The 23,968-nt window shown below is 41.7% G+C and overlaps 5 protein-coding genes across 5 annotated transcripts in view; all 5 read left to right on the forward strand.

Annotated features, from left to right (window-relative positions):
• Positions 1-5,620: 5,620 nt before the first annotated feature.
• On the forward strand, positions 5,621-8,041 carry LOC128362755 (protocadherin alpha-3-like). The gene has a single exon (XM_053323604.1). It carries the CDS (start codon positions 5,621-5,623, stop codon positions 8,039-8,041), a length of 2,421 nt encoding a protein of 806 aa, XP_053179579.1.
• Positions 8,042-9,385: 1,344 nt separating this feature from the next.
• LOC128363136 (protocadherin alpha-C2-like) overlaps positions 9,386-23,968 on the forward strand; it is a 45,365-nt gene continuing 30,782 nt past the window's right edge. Inside the window, exon 1 of the mRNA XM_053324058.1 lies at positions 9,386-11,764. Coding sequence (XP_053180033.1) covers positions 9,386-11,764 — 2,379 coding nt within the window. The remainder of the gene's footprint in view (positions 11,765-23,968) is intronic.
• LOC128363419 (protocadherin alpha-13-like) lies at positions 12,696-15,092 on the forward strand. The gene has a single exon (XM_053324422.1). The coding sequence runs from the start codon at positions 12,696-12,698 to the stop codon at positions 15,090-15,092; it is 2,397 nt and encodes a 798-aa protein (XP_053180397.1).
• On the forward strand, positions 15,192-18,029 carry LOC128363420 (protocadherin alpha-2-like). The gene is made up of 2 exons (XM_053324423.1): positions 15,192-15,216; positions 15,490-18,029. The coding sequence occupies exons 1-2, from the start codon at positions 15,192-15,194 to the stop codon at positions 18,027-18,029; spliced, it is 2,565 nt and encodes an 854-aa protein (XP_053180398.1).
• Positions 18,645-21,074, forward strand: LOC128363421 (protocadherin alpha-3-like). Its single transcript, XM_053324424.1, has one exon. The coding sequence runs from the start codon at positions 18,645-18,647 to the stop codon at positions 21,072-21,074; it is 2,430 nt and encodes an 809-aa protein (XP_053180399.1).

The raw sequence follows: 23,968 nt of genomic DNA on the forward strand, positions 1-23,968 counted from the left end.
TCAGGCCACAGACTCTGGTGTTCCTCCACTCAGCAGCAACGTGACCGTCAACGTTTTGATTTTGGATGAAAATGACAATAATCCCGCTGTTTTGGCGCCCTATTCTGAGCACGGCTCCGTTAACAGTGAGAGCATCCCCTATTCTGCTGAAGCGGGATACTTTGTGGCAAAGATCAGGGCTGTAGACGCAGACTCTGGATACAATGCGCTGCTTTCTTATCACCTGTCTGAACCCAAAGGAAACAACCTCTTCCGGATCGGAACCAGCACCGGGGAGATCAGGACTAAGAGGAGAATGAGTGACAATGACCTGAAAACTCACCCCTTGGTGGTGTTGGTTTCTGATAACGGAGAACCCTCCCTGTCAGCTACTGTGTCTATTGATGTGGTGGTGGTTGAAAGCACAGCTGACATCCAGACTCAGTTCAGACATGTTCCTGTGAAGGAGGACAGCTTCTCTGATTTAAACCTGTATCTGCTGATCGCCATTGTGTCGGTGTCAGCGATCTTTCTGCTGAGCCTCATCAGTTTAATAGCTGTCAAATGTCACAGGACAGACAGCAGTTTCGGCAGGTACAGCGCCCCAATGATCACCACCCACCCTGACGGGAGCTGGTCTTACTCTAAAGCTACTCAGCAGTATGACGTGTGTTTCAGCTCAGACACACTCAAGAGTGACATGGTGGTTTTCCCCGCGCCGTTTCCGTCTGTAGATGCGGAGCTGATCAGTATTAATGGAGGAGACACTTATACCAGGACTCAGACATTACCTAATAAAGAAAAGGTATGTGTCCTTAAGTTTGCTTTGAATGATTTAAGTTTGAAACAATGTTGCAACTAAAATGTAATTACTGATGATCATCATGATTAACACTTTTTCTAAACTATTTATGTGAAAGTGTACATACATGATTACAGAACCACAAATTGCAAGGAAAATAACAACAATTGCTCCAAAGCTGTCATAGCAACGGTTTCCGGTATTTACTGCCTTTGTGTGGTGTAATTTCTATTGTAGAATTTATTGAAAAAATGTGATGAAATTCAGCTGCTCGCCTCTCACCCATATTTTACATTGTTTGCTCTAAAATATATTAGTATTGATGGGCACAAATCAGTGTGTAGCCGCATGTGCATCGCTCTCCAAGGTGCTGAAATGAGTCTAAATGTAACCTTTTGATTCCCCTTTCTAACATTTAAGGTTTTGTGCAGCCTCCTGTTGTTAAGTTATCTATATTTATACCATGAAGAATTGTTTTACACTACTGGTATCAGTAGTTGGTTGCTTGATCAAATACTTCATTAAGTAATTGTTAGTTTTGTACAGTTTTATTAGAAAATAAAATTAGCCATCTTCTGTACCACCCAGAATTTTACTATAGCTACAAATGGCTCCCTCAATGTTCACATTTACATCTGAAAATTGATTGACATAATTAAGTATTAACACATGAAATATCAAATTTCATATGAGACTGAAAAAATAACTAATGGTTTAATTCCCACACACTGAGGCAAAATTCATGTGTTAACGATGTAAAAAAAAAAAAAAAGAAAAAGAAAGAAAGAAAGAAAACATATTTTGATAACTATAATTTCATTCAGATTTTTACTGACCTAACTGTTCTTTACCACACGAGGTCGCTGGAGACCATAGATATGATTGTTACACTGTTTCTATAACTCCTCCCTGAACAGGGAATCTGAAACCGTCACTGGTCTTCACTTTAGACATTCACTGGGACTGTACTGTGGCAGAGAGGGCTGCTGTTGCTACTGGAGAATCGTGTTTATGTCGGATATATACATAATCTGGAGATACATGTTTAGCGGGATTCAGAGTTTATTGAACAACCATGAGGGTTCGACGGCACGATGAATACGTCTGGATTCACTGTCTTTTCTTTCTTTGTCTTTGTGACTGGTCTGCTTCGCAATTATCGTACTCCATTTCCGAGGAGGTGAACAAAGGCACCGTGGTGGGAAATATCGCAAAGGATTTGAATTTGAATGTGCAAGAGCTAGAGACCAGAGATCTACGTATTGTTTCGAGTTACAGTAAGAAATATTTTGACGTGAATTTACGGACCGGAAACCTCTTTGTTGACGACAGGATAGACAGAGAAGAGCTTTGCCCGAACACGGCACAGTGCTCCCTAAGAATACAAGCAGTTTTAAGCAATCCAATGAATGTACACCGCATTGAGATCAATGTTTTGGATGTAAACGATAAATCGCCAGAATTCATGGAACATATCTATTCCTTGAACATCTCCGAATCAATGACACCAGGAGAGAGATATCTTCTCCCAATAGCAGAGGATGCGGACGTAGGCAGCAACACAGTTAAGACATATAAGCTGAGCCAAAATGAACACTTCTCGCTTGATGTGCAGAGCGGTGGAGAACACGGTGTGTCTGCTGAGTTAGTGCTGCAGAAAGCTTTAGATCGAGAGAAACAGTCGGTCATCACACTTCTTCTCACCGCTGTAGATGGAGGAAAACCTGCTAGATCAGGTACATTGCAGATACGTGTAAATGTAATAGATGCGAATGATAATACACCCATTTTCAGCAAATCACTATATAAGGTACGCGTCAGTGAAAATGCTGCACACGGAACAGTAGTAATAAAGTTAAATGCAACAGATTTAGACGAGGGCATGAACAGTAAGATCCTATATTCACTGGTCAAACGAGGGACTGCTGATCCATCAAATATATTTGATCTAAATTCAGAAACTGGAGAAATCACAGTGAAAGGTAATTTAGACTATGAGGAAACGCCTGCTTATGAAGTCAGAGTTCAAGCAATGGACCAGGGACATTCTCCTCGTAGTGCTCATGCTAAACTACTGATAGAGATAATTGATGTGAATGACAATGCCCCAGAAATATCTGTGACGTCACTGATGACCCCAGTAAAAGAAGACGCAGAATTGGGGACAATCGTTGCTTTAGTTACAGTGAGTGATAAAGATGGAGGAAACAATGGTATAACCAACTGTAAGGTAATGGGGTCTGTTCCCTTTAAACTGAAGTCTAACTACAAAAACGACTATTCATTAGTAGTAGACGGACCGCTGGACAGAGAAAACACTTCTCTTTACAATGTCACCATTACAGCCACAGACGAAGGAAGTCCGCCTCTGTCCAGTATCAGGGTCATTACTGTTCATGTTTCTGATGTCAATGACAACGCACCTCGTTTCATGGAGCCTGTGATTAATGTTTATGTGAAAGAAAATAGTCCGACAGGCTCCGTCATTTATACTATAAGTGCGTTTGATCCTGATTTGGACAGAAATGCCAAATTGACGTATACATTATTAGACAGTTATCCAAGAAATATTCCGATTTCATCAGTTTTAAATATTAACTCGGAGACAGGAGATATAGTCACACTGCAGTCTTTTAACTTTGAGGAGTTAAAAACGTTTCAGTTTAAAGTTCAGGCCACAGACTCTGGTGTTCCTCCGCTCAGCAGCAACGTGACTGTCAACGTTTTTATTCTGGATGAAAATGACAATAATCCAGCTGTTCTGGCGCCCTATTCTGAGCACGGCTCTGTTAACAGTGAGAGCATCCCCTATTCTGCTGAAGCGGGATACTTTGTGGCAAAGATCAGGGCTGTAGACGCAGACTCTGGATACAATGCGCTGCTTTCTTATCACCTGTCTGAGCCAAAAGGAAACAACCTCTTCCGGATCGGAACCAGCACCGGGGAGATCAGGACTAAGAGGAGAATGATTGACAATGACCTGAAAACTCACCCCTTGGTGGTGTTGGTTTCTGATAACGGAGAACCCTCCCTGTCAGCTACTGTGTCTATTGATGTGGTGGTGGTTGAAAGCACAGCTGACATCCAGACTCAGTTCAGACATGTTCCTGTGAAGGAGGACAGCTTCTCTGATTTAAACCTGTATCTGCTGATCGCCATTGTGTCGGTGTCAGCGATCTTTCTGCTGAGCCTCATCAGTTTAATAGCTGTCAAATGCCACAGGACAGACGGCAGTTTCGGCAGGTACAGCGCCCCAATGATCACTACCCACCCTGACGGGAGCTGGTCTTACTCTAAAGCTACTCAGCAGTATGACGTGTGTTTCAGCTCAGACACACTCAAGAGTGACATGGTGGTTTTCCCCGCCCCGTTTCCGTCTGTAGATGCGGAGCTGATCAGTATTAATGGAGGAGACACTTATACCAGGACTCAAACTTTACCCAACAAAGAAAAGGTAGGCTATACATTTCTAAGGCCTTTTCCTGGTTCCTTATGATATCACGATTCTTCCATATTGATGCACGAAGAACGTGCACTTAAAGACTATAATTTTGCAACAGAGACCTACTAGCATTCTGAAACAGCTACTGACAAACATTCATGACAACACAAATGCACTTTGAGGCTGATGGAAATCAAGTAACTCAGCAACAAGCACCAGTTGTGACATACATTTTAGCCATTTCAGAATTTGAATCATTGCCTGTTCTCTGCTTTAGTCTTGAAATACCAAGCTTCATAATCTGTTTGAGTAGGCTTCGACAGAGACAAGGAGTTAGGATGTTCATTTGTGCTGAAAACATATGCTATTGATGAATATGAAAAATAAACCTTGTAAAATGGCTTCTTTAGACACCTTATGTGTTTGAAATGAGATGATCAGGCCAGTTTATTTCCTGTTAATATTTGCGCTCACTGTGGTGCTGAAGCCGGTCTTTGTACTGTTCTGCCGCAAAACCAGCTGCTATTATTCCTGTTTGTTCAAACTATTTAATTTGTGATTACATGGATCTAGGCTGCTCTTTCTATGGAAACATTGTTTACCGTGGTGCTGAACCTACAATCTATTCTGTGTGTAGCTGGTACCACATTGCACTGACAATGCCCTCTGAAAAAAGCTCTCTGAAATGAGTGAGAAATCGCTGTCCATGGTGCTAGACTTTCTCTTTGCAATATACTGTATGGTTTCTAAGCAATCTTTCAGTGAAACAAACTTGCCTCTCTAGTTTATAATTTATTCAAAATGTGGGACTTTTTAATTACTATGTAGGAATTCAATTATTTAAATATATTCACATGTGTTTTACTGTTTATATTGCGTTGCATATATTGTAATTTACAGCACCTCGCTTTACTACTGATATATTTAGCTCCTCCGTCAATTCGAGGGTGTGAAACTAAATATCATAAAAGGCCATGTATACATAGTACATAGTATAAACATAGTATCTTGGTTATTTGTCACGACATTAATCTTCAATTGGGCACTCCTAAAATTTGATTTCTGTTAGATCACCAGGGTGGACTGGAGCTGGTTCTGACACAAATGCTTTTATATAACATAATTGGTTAAATTATTAGGTTAACAGTTTTGTATTTTCTTACCTATCATTCACCACACGATGTCGCAGGAGACCATAGACAGGAATGTATTCATATCCAAAACTCCTCCTCCCTGCCTGGGAAAAAAAAATAAATCGTCACCGACCTTTAGTACAACCGCGGAAGGTCCAGTGGCGAGAAAAGCAGGAGACTCCCCACAACAGTATTGCTTTCCACTGAATTATCTTTACTGTGGATAAATGATTACTTGGATTCAGCTTTTTTGTTGCATCAACGATGTATGTTCGACGGCAGAGGGAATACGTCTGGATTCAATGTGTTTTGTTTCTTTGTCTCAGTGACTCAGTTGCTTCGCAGTTATCCTACTCGATATCCGAGGAGGTGAACAAAGGCACAGTAGTGGGGAATATCGCAAAGGATTTAAACATCAATGTACAGGATCTGGAGACCAGAGATCTACGTATTGTTTCGAGTGACAGTAAGAAATATTTCGAAGTGAATTTGCGAACCGGAAACCTCTTTGTTGATGAGAGGATAGACAGAGAGGAGCTTTGTCCGAATGTGGTAAAATGCTCTTTGAAAATACAAGCTGTTTTAAACAATCCAATGACTGCACACCGCATAGAGGTTAACGTGTTAGATATAAACGACAATTCGCCTGATTTCGTTGAAAGAGCATATACTTTGAATATTTCTGAATCGTCTTTAACGGGAGAGAGATATTTTCTCCCGGTAGCAGTAGATGCAGACATCGGCAGCAACACAGTTAAGACATACAAGCTGAGCCAAAATGAACACTTCTCGCTTGATGTGCAGAGCGGTGGAGAACATGGTGTGTCTGCTGAGTTAGTGCTGCAGAAAGCTTTAGATCGAGAGAAACAGTCGGTCATCACACTTCTTCTCACCGCTGTAGATGGAGGAAAACCTGCTAGATCCGGTACATTGCAGATACGTGTAAATGTATTAGATGTGAATGATAATGTACCAACTTTTAGCAAATCTCTTTATAAAGTACGTGTGCATGAAAATGCCCCACGTGGAACAGTGGTAATAAAGTTAAATGCAACAGATTTAGACGAGGGCATGAACAGTAAGATCCTGTACTCCCTGAACAAACGAGGCAATATTGATCCTTCAAGTATTTTTCATCTAAATTCAGAAACTGGCGAAATCACTGTAAAAGGTAATTTAGACTATGAAGAAACGCCTGCTTATGAAGTCAGAGTTCAGGCAATGGACCAGGGACATTCTCCTCGTAGTGGTCATGCTAAACTACTGATAGAGATAATTGATGTGAATGACAATGCCCCAGAAATATCTGTGACGTCACTGATGACCCCGGTAAAAGAAGACGCAGAATTGGGGACAATCGTTGCTTTAGTTACAGTGAGTGATAAAGATGGAGGAAGCAATGGTGTAACCAACTGTAAGGTAATGGGGTCTGTTCCCTTTAAACTGAAGTCTAACTACAAAAACGACTATTCATTAGTAGTAGACGGACCGCTGGACAGAGAAAACACTTCTCTTTACAATGTCAACATTACAGCCACAGACGAAGGAAGTCCGCCTCTGTCCAGTATCAGGGTCATTACTGTTCATGTTTCTGATGTCAATGACAACGCACCTCGTTTCACGGAGCCTGTGATTAATGTTTATGTGAAAGAAAATAGTCCGACAGGCTCCGTCATTTATACGGTAAGTGCGTTTGATCCTGATTTGGACAGAAATGCCAAAGTGACGTATACATTATTAGACAGTTATCCAAGAAATATTCCGATTTCATCAGTTTTAAATATTAACTCGGAGACAGGAGATATAGTCACACTGCAGTCTTTTAACTTTGAGGAGTTAAAAACGTTTCAGTTTAAAGTTCAGGCCACAGACTCTGGTGTTCCTCCGCTCAGCAGCAACGTGACTGTCAACGTTTTTATTTTGGATGAAAATGACAATAATCCAGCTGTTCTGGCGCCCTATTCTGAGCACGGCTCCGTTAACAGTGAGAGCATCCCCTATTCTGCTGAAGCGGGATACTTTGTGGCAAAGATCAGGGCTGTAGATGCAGACTCTGGATACAATGCGCTGCTTTCTTATCACCTGTCTGAACCCAAAGGGAACAACCTCTTCCGGATCGGAACCAGCACCGGGGAGATCAGGACTAAGAGGAGAATGAGTGACAATGACCTGAAAACTCACCCCTTGGTAGTCTTGGTTTCTGATAACGGAGAACCCTCCCTGTCAGCTACTGTGTCTATTGATGTGGTGGTGGTTGAAAGCACAGCTGACATCCAGACTCAGTTCAGACATGTTCCTGTGAAGGAGGACAGCTTCTCTGATTTAAACCTGTATCTGCTGATCGCCATTGTGTCGGTGTCAGCGATCTTTCTGCTGAGCCTCATCAGTTTAATAGCTGTCAAATGTCACAGGACAGACGGCAGTTTCAGCAGGTACAGCGCCCCAATGATCACCACCCACCCTGACGGGAGCTGGTCTTACTCTAAAGCTACTCAGCAGTATGACGTGTGTTTCAGCTCAGACACACTCAAGAGTGACATGGTGGTTTTCCCCGCGCAGTTTCCGCCTGCAGATGCGGAGCTGATCAGTATTAACGGAGGAGACACTTATACCAGGACTCAGACGTTACCTAATAAAGAAAAGGTAGGCTATACATTTGCAAGGCCTTTTCCTGGTTTCTTATGATATCACGATTATTCCATATTGATGCATGATGAACGTGCACTTAAAGACTACAATTTTGCAACCAGGCCTTTTGAAACAACTACTGACAAACATTCATGACAACACAAATGCACTTTTAGGCTGATTGAAATCAAATAACTCAGCAACAAGCAACAGTTGTGACATACATTTAAGTCATTTCAGAATTTGAATAATTGCGTGTTCTCTGCTTTAGGTGGCCTGTCTTGAAATACCAAGCTTCAATAATCTGTTTGAGTAGGCTTCGACAGAGTCAATGACCAGGACGTTCATTTGTGCTGACAACATATGCTATTAATGAATATGAACAAATAAATGTTGTCAAATCGCTTCTTGAAACAACTCGTATGTTTGAAATGAGATGATCAAGCCAGTTTATTTCCTGCTAATATTTGTGCCCACTGTAGTGCTGAAGCCGCTCTTTCTACTGTTCTGCCGCAAAACCAGCTGCTATTATTCCTGTTTGTTGAAACAATTTAATTTGTGATTACATGGATCTAGGCTGCTCTGTCTACGGAAACAAGGCTTACCGTGGTGCTGAACCTACAATCTATTTTGTGTGTAGCTGGTACCACATTGCACTGACAATGCCCTCTGAAAAAAGCTCTCTGAAATGAGTGAGAAATCGCTGTCCATGGTGCTAGACTTTCTCTTTACAATATACTGTATGGTTTCTAAGCAATCTTTCAGTGAAACAAACTTGCCTCTCTAGTTTATGATTTATTAAAAATGTGGGACTTTTGAATTACTGTATAGGAATTAAAGTATTTAAATATATTCACGTGTTTTACTGTTTATATTGCGTTGCATATATTGAACTTTACAGCACCTCGCTTTACTACTGAGATATTTAGCTCATTCGTCAATTCGAGGTTGTCAAACTAAATATCACAAAAGACCATGTATACCATAGCACATAGTATAAACATAGTATCTTGGTTGTTTGTCACGACATGAATCATCAAGTGAGCACTCCTAAAATGTGATCACTATGAGATCACCAGGGTGGACTCGAGCTGGATCTGAGACAAATGCTTTTATATAACATAATTGTTAATATTATTAGGGTAACAGTTTTGTATTTTCTTACCTATCATTCACCACACGATGTCGCAGGAGACCATAGACAGGAATGTATTCATATCCAAAACTCCTCCTCCCTGTCTGGGGAAAAAAAAATGAAATCGTCACCGGCCTTTAGTACAACCGCGGAAGGTTCAGTGGCGACAACAGCGGGAGGCTCCCCACAACAGTATTGCTTTCCACTGAATTATTTGAACTGTGGATAAATGATTACTTGGATTCAGCTCTTTTGTTGCATCAACGATGTATGTTCGACGGCAGAGGGAATACGTCTGGATTCAATGTGTTTTGTTTCTTTGTCTCAGTGACTCGGTTGCTTCGCAGTTATCCTACTCGATATCCGAGGAGGTGAACAAAGGCACAGTAGTGGGGAATATCGCAAAGGATTTAAACATCAATGTACAGGATCTGGAGACCAGAGATCTACGAATTGTTTCGAGTTACAGTAAGAAATATTTGGACGTGAATTTGCGAACCGGAAACCTCTTTGTTGATGAGAGGATAGACAGAGAGGAGCTTTGTCCGAATGTGGTAAAATGCTCTTTGAAAATACAAGCTGTTTTAAACAATCCAATGACTGCACACCGCATAGAGGTTAACGTGTTAGATATAAACGACAATTCGCCTGATTTCGTTGAAAAGACGCATTCATTAGATATTTACGAATCATCTTTGACGGGAGAGAGATATCTTCTCCCAATAGCAGTAGATGCAGACATCGGCAGCAACACAGTTAAGACATACAAGCTGAGCCAAAATGAACACTTCTCGCTTGATGTGCAGAGCGGTGGAGAACATGGTGTGTCTGCTGAGTTAGTGCTGCAGAAAGCTTTAGATCGAGAGAAACAGTCGGTCATCACACTTCTTCTCACCGCTGTAGATGGAGGAAAACCTGCTAGATCCGGTACATTGCAGATACGTGTAAATGTATTAGATGTGAATGATAATGTACCAACTTTTAGCAAATCTCTTTATAAAGTACGTGTGCATGAAAATACCCCAAGTAGAACAGTGGTAATAAAGTTAAATGCAACAGATTTAGACGAGGGCATGAACAGTAAGATCCTGTACTCCCTGAACAAACGAGGCAATATTGATCCCTCAAATATTTTTGATCTAAATTCAGAAACTGGAGAAATCACAGTGAAAGGTAATTTAGACTATGAAGAAACGCCTGCTTATGAAGTCAGAGTTCAAGCAAAGGATCAAGGTCCTTTTCCTCGTAGTGCTCATGCTAAACTACTGATAGAGATAATTGATGTGAATGACAATGCCCCAGAAATATCTGTGACGTCACTGATGACCCCAGTAAAAGAAGACGCAGAATTGGGGACAATCGTTGCTTTAGTTACAGTGAGTGATAAAGATGGAGGAAGCAATGGTGTAACCAACTGTAAGGTAATGGGGTCTGTTCCCTTTAAACTGAAGCTAAACTACAAAAACGACTATTCATTAGTAGTAGACGGACCGCTGGACAGAGAAAACACTTCTCTTTACAATGTCACCATTACAGCCACAGACGAAGGAAGTCCGCCTCTGTCCAGTATCAGGGTCATTACTGTTCATGTTTCTGATGTCAATGACAACGCACCTCGTTTCATGGAGCCTGTGATTAATGTTTATGTTAAAGAAAATAGTCCGACAGGCTCCGTCATTTATACGGTAAGTGCGTTTGATGCTGATTTGGACAGTAATGCCAAAGTGACGTATGCATTATTAGACAATTATCCAAAAAATATTCCGATTTCATCCGTTTTAAATATTAACTCGGAGACAGGAGATATAGTCACACTGCAGTCTTTTAACTTTGAGGAGTTAAAAACGTTTCAGTTTAAAGTTCAAGCCACAGACTCTGGTGTTCCTCCGCTCAGCAGCAACGTGACCGTCAACGTTTTGATTTTGGATGAAAATGACAATAATCCCGCTGTTTTGGCGCCCTATTCTGAGCACGGCTCCGTTAACAGTGAGAGCATCCCCTATTCTGCTGAAGCGGGATACTTTGTGGCAAAGATCAGGGCTGTAGACGCAGACTCTGGATACAATGCGCTGCTTTCTTATCACCTGTCTGAACCCAAAGGAAACAACCTCTTCCGGATCGGAACCAGCACCGGGGAGATCAGGACTAAGAGGAGAATGAGTGACAATGACCTGAAAACTCACCCCTTGGTGGTGTTGGTTTCTGATAACGGAGAACCCTCCCTGTCAGCTACTGTGTCTATTGATGTGGTGGTGGTTGAAAGCACAGCTGACATCCAGACTCAGTTCAGACATGTTCCTGTGAAGGAGGACAGCTTCTCTGATTTAAACCTGTATCTGCTGATCGCCATTGTGTCGGTGTCAGCGATCTTTCTGCTGAGCCTCATCAGTTTAATAGCTGTCAAATGTCACAGGACAGACGGCAGTTTCAGCAGGTACAGCGCCCCAATGATCACCACCCACCCTGACGGGAGCTGGTCTTACTCTAAAGCTACTCAGCAGTATGACGTGTGTTTCAGCTCAGACACACTCAAGAGTGATATGGTGGTTTTCCCCGCACCGTTTCCGTCTGTAGATGCGGAGCTGATCAGTATTAACGGAGGAGACACTTATACCAGGACTCAGACTTTACCAAACAAAGAAAAGGTGAGTTGTTTGCATTTTTTCACTCCACTTTAAGGAGTGACATTAGGATCAGCTTCTTCTGCCAACATAATTTCATCGTAAACATCGCTGCTCTTTGCCAAAATAGTCTTTGTAGCTTTTAATTGAAAACAAACACTATGAAGGGATTTATTTAGGGGTGAAAATAGTTCGCATATCCTGCCACTGGGTGTGTATGGCGCTTTCCGTGGTGCTGAAACAGCATTTGCGTCCTTTTCGTGCACTTGTGCTCACAAATCAAATGATATGTCTTGACAGAGTTGAATTATGCTATCACTCCTGTTTAATTACTTGGTCTGTCAATTGCAACCTCTTCTTGCATGTTTCCTTTTACCTGTGATATCAATACCAATATCAATCAATCAATCCATTAGTTTAATACTGGCCGAACTTGTCTTTAAATATTTTGTTGATGTCTGTTATAACTTAACTGTACAGAAAATATTGTCCATAAGTTTGAACTTATTATATGTTTTTGACGTTTAATTTCAGACTGCTTCTAGATAACTGCCATTTCCATCATTAAGTCTGACTGGTTTGGCTTAATTTTTCCTTTTTACACACTTGGACAGAACGAAACTTTCAGTCTTGTTCTTGGAACTTTAACGTCAAGGTATTTCATATTGTACTGTGTAACAATTACAACACCTGTTTTTTTCTGAAAGTGTGTTCAAGTCACAGTTGTAACGCGTGGGGTCGCTGATGACCACATGATTTTGTGAGCTCGGCGTTTTCAGTCTCCTCCCTTTCAGTGTGTCGCGTCAGCAGCAGACTGCCATTGCTTTGTGAGAGGAACACGAACAGCGATGAAAATGAGAGGACTGGAGGGGATGGGATAACAGATTATGGGAGATCGAGTGGCCTTTCATGGACGTATACTTTTTTTCTCGCGTCAGATTTGTTGAAAGAAGCGATGGGCTGTGGACGGAATAATCGGACTCTCTGCTGGGTGTTTATTCTGTTTTTATGTGACTGCTGTGTTGCTCAGATATCCTACTCTGTTTCCGAGGAGGTGGACAAAGGAACTGTGGTGGGGAATCTCGCGAAGGATCTAAATGTCAATGCTCGGGACCTGCAAGCGAGGAATCTAAATATCGTGTCTGGGTACAGTAAGAAATATTTCGAGGCGAATTTTAAAACGGGGGATCTTTATGTTAATGAGCGAATTGACCGCGAGGAGCTTTGTCCAAATACGATAAAATGCACGTTAAAATTAGAGGCCATACTGAGTAATCCTATGGTACTCCACCGTATTGAGGTGGTAGTTACTGATTTGAATGACAACGCACCTACCTTCGTCGAGAGGTCACATTCACTTAACATTTCTGAATTATCGCCTACAGGCGAGCATTTCTTGCTTCCTATGGCTCTTGATGCAGATATGGGAAGCAATTCAGTAAAGACTTACAGACTAAGTCCAAATGAATACTTCTCTCTAGATGTACAGAACGGTGGGGAACATAGTGTGTCTGCTGAATTAGTGCTACTGAAAGCTTTGGATCGAGAAAAACAAGCCCTTATTACACTAATTCTGACCGCTGTAGACGGAGGAAAACCTCCTAAAACGGGAACTTTAAAAATAAATGTAAATGTTTTGGATGTTAACGATAACACGCCATCATTTAGTAAAACGCTTTACAAGGCACGTGTAAATGAAAATGCACCAGCTGGTTCGTCAGTAATTCAACTAAGTGCCACAGATTTAGATGAAGGGGACAACGGAAGGCTGACTTACTCCTTTGTGAAGCGTGCAAACTTCAATCCGTCAGATGTGTTTCTTATTAATGCAGAGACTGGTGAGATCACTGTCAAGGGTGATTTGGATTTTGAGGCACAGCCAGCATATGAAATCCATGTTCAAGCGACAGATAAAGGTTCGTCGCCAAGAAGAGCAAATGGAAAGCTGCTGGTGGAGGTAATAGATGTGAACGACAATGCCCCAGAAATTGTGGTGACGTCACTCATGAACCCCGTTAAAGAGGATGCTGACATAGGAAGCGTTGTCGCTTTAGTGACAGTGACTGATAAAGATGGAGGGAAAAACGGACAGACTAACTGTAAACTAATTGGTTCCGCGCCCTTTAAGCTCACTTCTAATTATAAAAATTATTACTCTTTAGTCGTGGATGGACCTCTTGACAGGGAAGGATGCTCTGTTTACAATGTTACGATTACAGCTACTGATGAAGGTACGCCGCCTCTATCGAGCACCAGCATTATTACCGTTCATGTTTCTGACGCCAACGACAACGCGCCTCGATTTATGCAGCCTGTGATTAATATTTATGTAAAAGAAAACAGTGCAGTTGGAGCTAGTATCTACACAATAACTGCAGTTGATCCTGATATAAATGAAAACGCGAGAGTAACCTACTCATTGTTAGGTGATTCAAAAACTATTCCGATAACGTCCGTGGTAAACATTAACTCAGAGACTGGAGATGTAATCAGTTTGCAGTCTTTTAACTTTGAGGAGTTAAAAACGTTTCAGTTTAAAGTTCAGGCCAAAGACTCTGGTGTTCCTCCGCTCAGCAGCAACGTGACTGTCAACGTTTTTATTCTGGATGAAAATGACAATAATCCAGCTGTTCTGGCGCCCTATTCTGAGCACGGCTCCGTTAACAGTGAGAGCATCCCCTATTCTGCTGAAGCGGGATACTTTGTGGCAAAGATCAGGGCTGTAGACGCAGACTCTGGATACAATGCGCTGCTTTCTTATCATCTGTCTGAACCAAAAGGGAACAACCTCTTCCGGATAGGAACCAGCACCGGGGAAATCAGGACTAAGAGGAGAATGAGTGACAATGACCTAAAAACTCACCCCTTGGTGGTGTTGGTTTCTGATAATGGAGAACCCTCCCTGTCAGCTACTGTGTCTATTGATGTGGTGGTGGTTGAAAGCACAGCTGACATCCAGACTCAGTTCAGACATGTTCCTGTGAAGGAGGACAGCTTCTCTGATTTAAACCTGTATCTTCTGATCGCCATTGTGTCGGTATCAGCGATCTTTCTGCTGAGCCTCATCAGTTTAATAGCTGTCAAATGCCACAGGACAGACGGCAGTTTCAGCAGGTACAGCGCCCCAATGATCACCACCCACCCTGATGGGAGCTGGTCTTATTCTAAAGCTACTCAGCAGTATGACGTGTGTTTCAGCTCAGACACACTCAAGAGTGACATGGTGGTTTTCCCCGCGCCGTTTCCACCTGGAGATGCGGAGCTGATCAGTATTAACGGAGGAGACACTTATACCAGGACTCAGACTTTACCTAATAAAGAAAAGGTGAGTTGTTTGCCACCCAAGAATTAGATCTGGGGTCTTTCTGATGACGGTGTCATTTGATTTGTGGAAGACTTGTTTTGGCCTTTCTATACAAGATATTATATGTTGATTCAGCACTGTTACATAATGGTGCCCATGGAAACTGTCCATGGTGCTGACTCTACATGGTGGTGTAGCGTGCAGTGAAAAAGGCTGCCTCTCGCTTTTACATTAATTTAAACTTTTCTTACGCAACATAAAATGCGTTGTGAACGAGGTTTTGAATATTCTTCCACTAGTATGACCCCATGCACAAATATTATGGGCTATATAGCATATCCACATCTTTAAAAAAATAGCACCGAAATAACAGTTGGTGTCGCTGGAGACCACAAATGTTCGTATGGCTGCTTTCTTTCCCCAAACTCCTCCTTTCCTTGTGAAGCATCCGTTGTCCACCCGTGCTTTGTCAGAAATTACACAAATGACCACAAGACGGAGAGGGCTTCGTCTGTTACTCTGCTAAACGGTGGATATGCTCGTAAAGTATTAGCTTATTTCGTCCATTCGGTTGCAGCAATGGGACGTGGAAGACTAACAGTCACGCTTTGGATACAAATGATTACAGCCTTGCTCTCTTTGTGTGATCGTGCTACATCGCAGCTATCGTTTTCCGTTTCCGAAGAGGTTGACAAAGGGACGGTGGTGGGAAATCTTGCTAAGGATTTACAAATTAACGTTCACGAATTGGAAAAACGGGATCTGCGAGTTGTATCTGGAAATTCAAAGAAATATTTCGACGTGGATTTAAAAACTGGTGTTCTATATGTTTGCGATAGGATTGACCGTGAGGAGCTCTGTCCAAACACGGTCAAATGTGCTCTCAATATAGAAGCCATCCTGAGCAACCCGATGCATCTGCATCGCATAGAGGTTCAGATTATTGATATAAACGATAACGCACCATCTTTTCATGAAAAAGAGAAGACTTTTAATATTTCGGAATCGTCTTTTACAGGGGAGAGGTATTTACTCCCCATGGCAAATGACGCAGACACGGGCAGTAACTCCGTAAAGAGCTACAAGCTGAGTCCAAATGAATATTTCTCATTAGACGTACAGAGCGGTGGACAACACAGTGAGTCTGCCGAGCTGGTCCTGCAGAAATCTTTAGACAGAGAGAAACAATCCGTAATCCACCTGACGTTAACTGCTCTGGACGGAGGAAAACCTGCCAGGTCAGGGACATTAAAAATAGTTGTAAATGTAATAGATATAAATGACAATGTTCCGGTATTTAGCCAACCTCTGTATAAGGCCCGGGTCACTGAGAATACTCCGTTTCAGACATCCATACTGATTGTAACAGCTACAGATTTAGATGAGGGAATAAATGGTGAGATTGTGTATTCATTTATTGAGAGGGGAAATTTCAATCCTGAAACTGTGTTCTTAATAAATCCAGACACAGGGGAAATAACTGTAAGTGGAAAAGTAGACTATGAAGAGAATACAGCATATGATATTCGTGTACAGGCAAGAGACAAAGGCACGCCATCTCGTAGTGTGCATGGTAAAGTGTTAGTGGAAGTAATCGACGTTAATGACAATATTCCTGAAATCATCATAACTTCTCTTATGAGCCCCGTTAAAGAGGACGCTGAGATAGGTACAGTGGTTGCTTTGGTGACTGTCACTGACAAAGATGGGGGTAATAATGGGCTTACCAGTGCTACAATTGTTGGGTTGGTGCCCTTTAAACTAAAGTTAAACTACAAAAATTATTATTCATTGACAGTTGATGGACCTCTTGACAGAGAGAGTGTTTCTCTATATAATGTCACTATCACAGCTACCGATCAAGGCACTCCACCTCTCTCCAGCACCAGTGTTATTTCTGTTCACATTTCTGATGTGAATGATAATGCGCCTCTATTCTCAGAGCCTGTGATAAATGTATATGTGAAAGAAAATAGTGTAGTGGGAGCCACTATCTACACAATAACTGCAGTTGATCCTGATATAAATGAAAACGCGAGAGTAACCTACTCATTGTTAGGTGATTCAAAAACTATTCCGATAACGTCCGTGGTAAACATTAACTCAGAGACTGGAGATATAATCAGTTTGCAGTCTTTTAACTTTGAGGAGTTAAAAACGTTTCAGTTTAAAGTTCAGGCCACAGACTCTGGTGTTCCTCCGCTCAGCAGCAACGTGACTGTCAATGTTTTTATTCTGGATGAAAATGACAATAATCCAGCTGTTCTGGCGCCCTATTCTGAGCATGGCTCCGTTAACAGTGAGAACATCCCCTATTCTGCTGAAGCGGGATACTTTGTGGCAAAGATCAGGGCTGTAGACGCAGACTCTGGATACAATGCGCTGCTTTCTTATCACCTGTCTGAGCCCAAAGGAAACAACCTCTTCCGGATCGGAACCAGTACCGGGGAGATCAGGACTAAGAGGAGAATGAGTGACAATGACCTGAAAACTCACTCCTTGGTGGTGTTGGTTTCTGATAATGGAGAACCCTCCCTGTCAGCTACTGTGTCTATTGATGTGGTGGTGGTTGAAAGCACAGCTGACATCCAGACTCAGTTCAGACATGTTCCTGTGAAGGAGGACAGCTTCTCTGATTTAAACCTGTATCTGCTGATCGCCATTGTGTCGGTGTCAGCGATCTTTCTGCTGAGCCTCATCAGTTTAATAGCTGTCAAATGCCACAGGACAGACGGCAGTTTCAGCAGGTACAGCGCCCCAATGATCACCACCCACCCTGACGGGAGCTGGTCTTACTCTAAAGCTACTCAGCAGTATGACGTGTGTTTCAGCTCAGACACACTCAAGAGTGACATGGTGGTTTTCCCCGCGCCGTTTCCGTCTGTAGATGCGGAGCTGATCAGTATTAACGGAGGAGACACTTTCAACAGGACTCAGACTTTACCTAATAAAGAAAAGGTAAAAATAATGGTACATAATACATAGGGCTAGAACTTTTTGTTGTAGCCTACTCACATGATATTCAAGATTAAACGGCCATTCCTTTATTGTATGACTTAAAGAAAAATGATGACATTCTAAATATATCCTACATTGCTCTCTGGTTTTGTTGGCCATGCTATGATGCTCTTGTGTGCTGTAAAGAAAACGAATAGACTGTGAAACAAATTTTAAATATTTAACCAATTTCTCATTCCTCTTTACAATAACTGAATGTTGCTAGGGCGATGTAGTCTGGCTAGAATGTCACATGTGTTTTTGTTGTTTTTTTTGTTGCCGTTTTTGTTAGTGGTAATTTAGTATAGATTTTCTATTATCTTAATTTCAGGAAAACCCTAATGTTTTAATTATCTTACAATATATTTCATTATTTTCTTGTCTTCTATGTTACCATAAGATGTCGCTATCAGCTCACAGAGTTGAAACTATTCTGTGTGAAGCTCCTCCCTTTTTTATTAAAGAGAGAGGGTTTGTAAGTCTTTGTCCGTCATATTATACAGAACACCCTCATTGCACTGAGGGGCTCTTATCTGAGTGTAATAGTACCAAACAATGTTACGACTTGAGCCAAATATTTCCAAGTCACTTGTCTAGCAGGCTATGAAAAGAATGCAACGCCACGGGAACATTATCCGGCACTGGATGTATTATGTTTTCCCTGCGTTTCACATATGGAGTGTCGCAACAGCACAGATTGCATATTCGGTGACGGAGGAATCGAGCCCGGGTACCACTGTGGGAAATTTGGCTAAGGATTTACATTTAGATGTACAAGAGCTGGAAAATCGAGGTTTTGAAATATCAGGACCAAACACGAGGTATTTCGAAGTAAATGTTAAGACCGGAATACTTCTGGTGAAAGACAGAATAGACCGAGAGGAGCTGTGCTCTCGCAGCGTGAAGTGCTCTCTGGAAGTGGAAGCCATTGTCAACTCTCCGCTAAATCTCTACCGATTTGAGGTTAATATTTTGGATATAAATGACAACGCGCCCTCTTTTCGGATTCCAGGAATTGTTCTTAATGTGTCTGAATCAGCTTTTCCTGGTGAAAGATTTACACTGGCAAAGGCTTTCGATGCTGATGTGGGTACTTATTCGGTAAAAAGCTACAAGCTGAGCCAAAATGAACATTTCACCCTGGATGTGCAGAATGCTGGAGAGCAGACAATGTCTGCTGAAATGGTACTACAGAAAGCCTTAGACCGTGAGAAACGGCCAGCTATCAAACTCACACTGACGGCTATAGATGGAGGAAAACCTCCTAAATCAGGCACATTGCATATCACTGTTAATGTGCAAGATGTAAATGATAATATTCCAATTTTTGATAAGTCGTTGTACAAAGCCACGGTGCCAGAAAACGAACCTCGTGGTACAAGCGTAATTTTGGTGCATGCTCGGGATTTAGATGACGGTCTTAATGGAGAAATACTGTATTCTTTTATCAACCACGGCAGTGACAATGATGTTGATAAATTTGCCATTAACTCCATAACGGGAGAAATTACGGTAAACGGTGAAATAGATCACGAAAAAAACAGTGCAGTCGAAATCCGGGTCCAAGCGAAAGACAAAGGACCAATTCCAAGAGCATCTCATTGTAAAGTACTAGTTGAAATCACAGATGTTAATGATAATGCACCAGAAATATCAGTGACGTCTTTAGTCAATGTGGTCAGAGAAGATTCACAACTAGACACGATGGTTGGACTTATAACAGTGAAAGATAACGACGCAGATAAAAACGGAGTTGTTCAGGTTAGAATAGTTGATTCTGTTCCGTTTAAAATTAAGAATACATACAAGAACCATTATTCTTTGGTCGTAGACGGAACTCTAGATAGAGAACAAGCTTCTAAATATAATGTAACAATAATAGCGACTGACGAAGGGGTCCCGCCTCTTTCCGGGACAAGTGTTATTACAGTGCACGTTTCTGATGTCAATGACAATGCACCTCGTTTTAAAGAACCTATGATAAACATTTTCGTTAAGGAAAACAGTCCCATAGGGGCTGTTATCTATACTATGACTGCAGATGATCCGGATGTAGACAAAAATGCACAAGTAACGTTTTCAGTTATTAATAATAATCATCAAAACAATGTAATAGGATCTGTTATAAACATCAACTCAGAGACTGGAGATATAGTCACACTGCAGTCTTTTAACTTTGAGGAGTTAAAAACGTTTCAGTTTAAAGTTCAGGCCACAGATTCTGGTGTTCCTCCGCTCAGCAGCAACGTGACTGTCAACGTTTTTATTCTGGATGAGAATGACAATAATCCAGCTGTTCTGGCGCCCTATTCTGAGCACGGCTCTGTTAACAGTGAGAGCATCCCCTATTCTGCTGAAGCGGGATACTTTGTGGCAAAGATCAGGGCTGTAGACGCAGACTCTGGATACAATGCGCTGCTTTCTTATCACCTGTCTGAGCCAAAAGGAAACAACCTCTTCCGGATCGGAACCAGCACCGGGGAGATCAGGACTAAGAGGAGAATGAGTGACAATGACCTGAAAACTCACCCCTTGGTGGTGTTGGTTTCTGATAACGGAGAACCCTCCCTGTCAGCTACTGTGTCTATTGATGTGGTGGTGGTTGAAAGCACAGCTGACATCCAGACTCAGTTCAGACATGTTCCTGTGAAGGAGGACAGCTTCTCTGATTTAAACCTGTATCTGCTGATCGCCATTGTGTCGGTGTCAGCGATCTTTTTGCTGAGCCTCATCAGTTTAATAGCTGTCAAATGTCACAGGACAGACAGCAGTTTCAGCAGGTACAGCGCCCCAATGATCACCACCCACCCTGATGGGAGCTGGTCTTACTCTAAAGCTACTCAGCAGTATGATGTGTGTTTCAGCTCAGACACACTCAAGAGTGACATGGTGGTTTTCCCCGCACCATTTCCACCTGTAGATGCTGAACTGATCAGTATTAATGGAGAAGACACTTTTACCAAAACACAGACATTACCTAATAAGGAAAAGGTAAGATGTTATCCTCCCAAACAAGTTTTTGAACTTTTGTAATTAATATTGCTGCCATTACATGTCTCACTAGCCCACTTTTTTCTCTATCTCTGCCTGCTGTGGCTCAAGCGCTGTCCATGGTGCTGAAATCACAGGGCTTGTTAAAGAATCTTTGTCAAAATGTCCCCTCAGTACCAACCAACAGAGCACAACAAAAAAAGAAGTGGGTCATAGAGTGTTTATAAGAAGGTATTACACTTCATATTAATGAAGTAAAAGTTGCCATAATAACTTAAAGTAGAATAAGAGTAAGAATAAATTTAGTGAAACAACTGGTGGAACTAAGGCACCAAACTGATCCTGTTATCTTAAAGAAACACTTCATTGTATAAGTTTGAATAAGTTTAAGAAGTGTAATTCAATATTTAATATCCTCTCACAGCCTATGTGTTATTGTTTGCATATTTACTTGAATATTATTATGGAAACAGATGATATTAGTTAGATTAGTTGATAATTGGTTATAATTTATTGTCCCCAGGGGGGGAAATCCTTTTTACAGCACTGTACATCACAGGAAAAAAAAAATCAACATTACACTTTACACACACCATCACACAACAATGACAGACAGAAATAGGGCTGCTATGGCTGCAGGTACGAGGCTTTTGCCAAAGTGAGCCCTTCTGCATGTCGGGGACCTGTAGCTGCACCCACAGGGCAGCACAGTGAAGTGGCAATTGAGTGGGTGTATCTGCAATGCATGTACAGTTGAGCTCTGAAGGTGGTTACGCCCACACCATTAGGTGAAGTGTGCAACAGTGTTATGATAGTCTCGAGCATCATGGTTATCTGTGAGAAGAGCAAGAATGGCAGTGTGGAGTATTTGAGTTAAGTAGTGGTGAGTAAGGGTCCAGTGCAGTCATTGGTGTACATCTTAAAGAGTTGGTGGTGAGTTCAGGTGATGATGTTTTGCCTACCCAAACAGCTTGTTGTTGGTCACTGAAGAAATAGTGTAGGAGATGGATGAGATGGGGGACGAGTGATGCGTTGGTATAGATTGAAGATCATCAGGTGCCTTTGGTATTGAAAGCAGAACTGAAGTCCACAAGAAGGATTCTGGAAGGTGCCTGAGGTATCCAGGTGCTGGAGATGGAGGCAGAGCAGGCAGACCACAGCATCCTATTTGCCCTTCTTGGCCCTGTAGGCAAGTTGGAGTCCAGTTGTTGGTTAACAGGCCCTGGAATATATAATATTATAAAATATTATATTATATATCCGTATGTAAGCTTGAAAACCTGTTACAGGGTTCCCAATCTTTTCTTGAAATCACAGTGTATCTACAGCTGTTGCGTCAACCAGTGTTCACAGTAGTTAAGCTGGCTTGCCAACCAAGCTATTTCAACAAAACAAGGTGCGCAAACATATTAAAACATATCCAACAACTTGTCAAACCACTCCTGTAGCATAAACCACTTCTACAACATGTGTTTATTAGTTAAAATACTCCTAACATTTAACAGAAACTACTTCTGTGTTTTGTTGTGTAGCCTCCTCATAGCGCCAAAGGTTGTAGCGTAGTTAGCATGATGCTAAATACGTGTTTTACCGGCAAAACGGCGTCTGTTTAGAATAGTTAGCTTTGCGGGGAGCCTCGGTAGAAAACACACTTTATTACAGGAGTGATTTGAGAAGTTTATGCCTCTCAGAAGCTCGCAGCAGTGACTCAAATCACAATTCAGTGTCCATTCAGAGTTTATTAAGTTACTTAATGTTGAAAATACAAACTCACCGGAGATAGGTTAGACTTCTTAGCGACCTGTTCGATGAAATGAGTGTGTGTTATGTATGTTTTAATGTAACAGAAACATAACTTGCTCTAAGTAAGTGCTTCATGAGTCCACACTGACAACTACTCATGTAAAACCATAGACTGGATATAAGAAAACACAAGATGGCGGGTCTTCTTCGCCCATCACCTGCTGACGATAACAGCATTGCGCTCAGTGCTGCCACTGATGGCCTAAAGCGCTACTGCAACCTTTTATGTAGGAGCTGGCGTCTTATCATGCATCTGTGTTTAGGCCACACGTGAGGCCATTTTGGACCTCATTTGGGTTCTTCGTCTTCATCTCTTCCGCCAGCCATAAGGTGCTTCACATGGGTTGTATTGTATTTCATGCAAATCGCTGTCCTCCAACTGAGTAAGTCTTGTTTTTTTAACTTTGCATCGTCTATTTATGTACACGTTTCAACCTAACATATGAAATACTTTGTTTGCCCCACTGATACGAAACCTGAATCTGTCAGAATCAGCTTTTTTGGCCAACTGTGTTACACTTACAAAGAGGTTTACTCCGGTTTCCGATTACTGTCAATGTGCTTACACACAGATGTAACAACGTGTAGGATCATTCATATGGTGGTAATGCCAAAACAAGGTTAGACAAGTAAGCATAAACACAAATGATTCACAGGTGCAAGGGTGGGTGTTTGTACAAAGAGGGATGGATTAATGGTCATATGGGAAGTATGGGTTAATGTTTTAATATATGGCAGTACTGTTTGTATACATGTCCATGTTCAGTATAGACATTGCAGACTGTATACATTGAGGTATTTACTTACATTTATAACTCAATGTTAAACTGTAATATGAATTGTAATATATCCAGTGTGTTAGTTCAGGGTGATTGGACAGGGATTGCTTTGTGACTGATTTAACTGTTTATAGTCGTGGCAGTGTAGGAGAGAAACCGTTATTTTGTTTAGTTGTTTTGGCATAGCCTACAGTGTTCTGTAGAACTAATATACAGGGTGTGATGGGTCTGTTGTGATTTTAACAGCCCATTTGCTGACTTTGAACAAGCTCATATCTGGGATGGGGGGGAAAAGTAAATGGCACTAGTTGTAACTCTTTGAAAATCTCTTGCTACCTGGTGTCTGTTCATACC

This window comes from Scomber japonicus, chromosome 8 (assembly GCF_027409825.1).
Source record: "Scomber japonicus isolate fScoJap1 chromosome 8, fScoJap1.pri, whole genome shotgun sequence".
Taxonomy (NCBI): domain Eukaryota; kingdom Metazoa; phylum Chordata; class Actinopteri; order Scombriformes; family Scombridae; genus Scomber; species Scomber japonicus.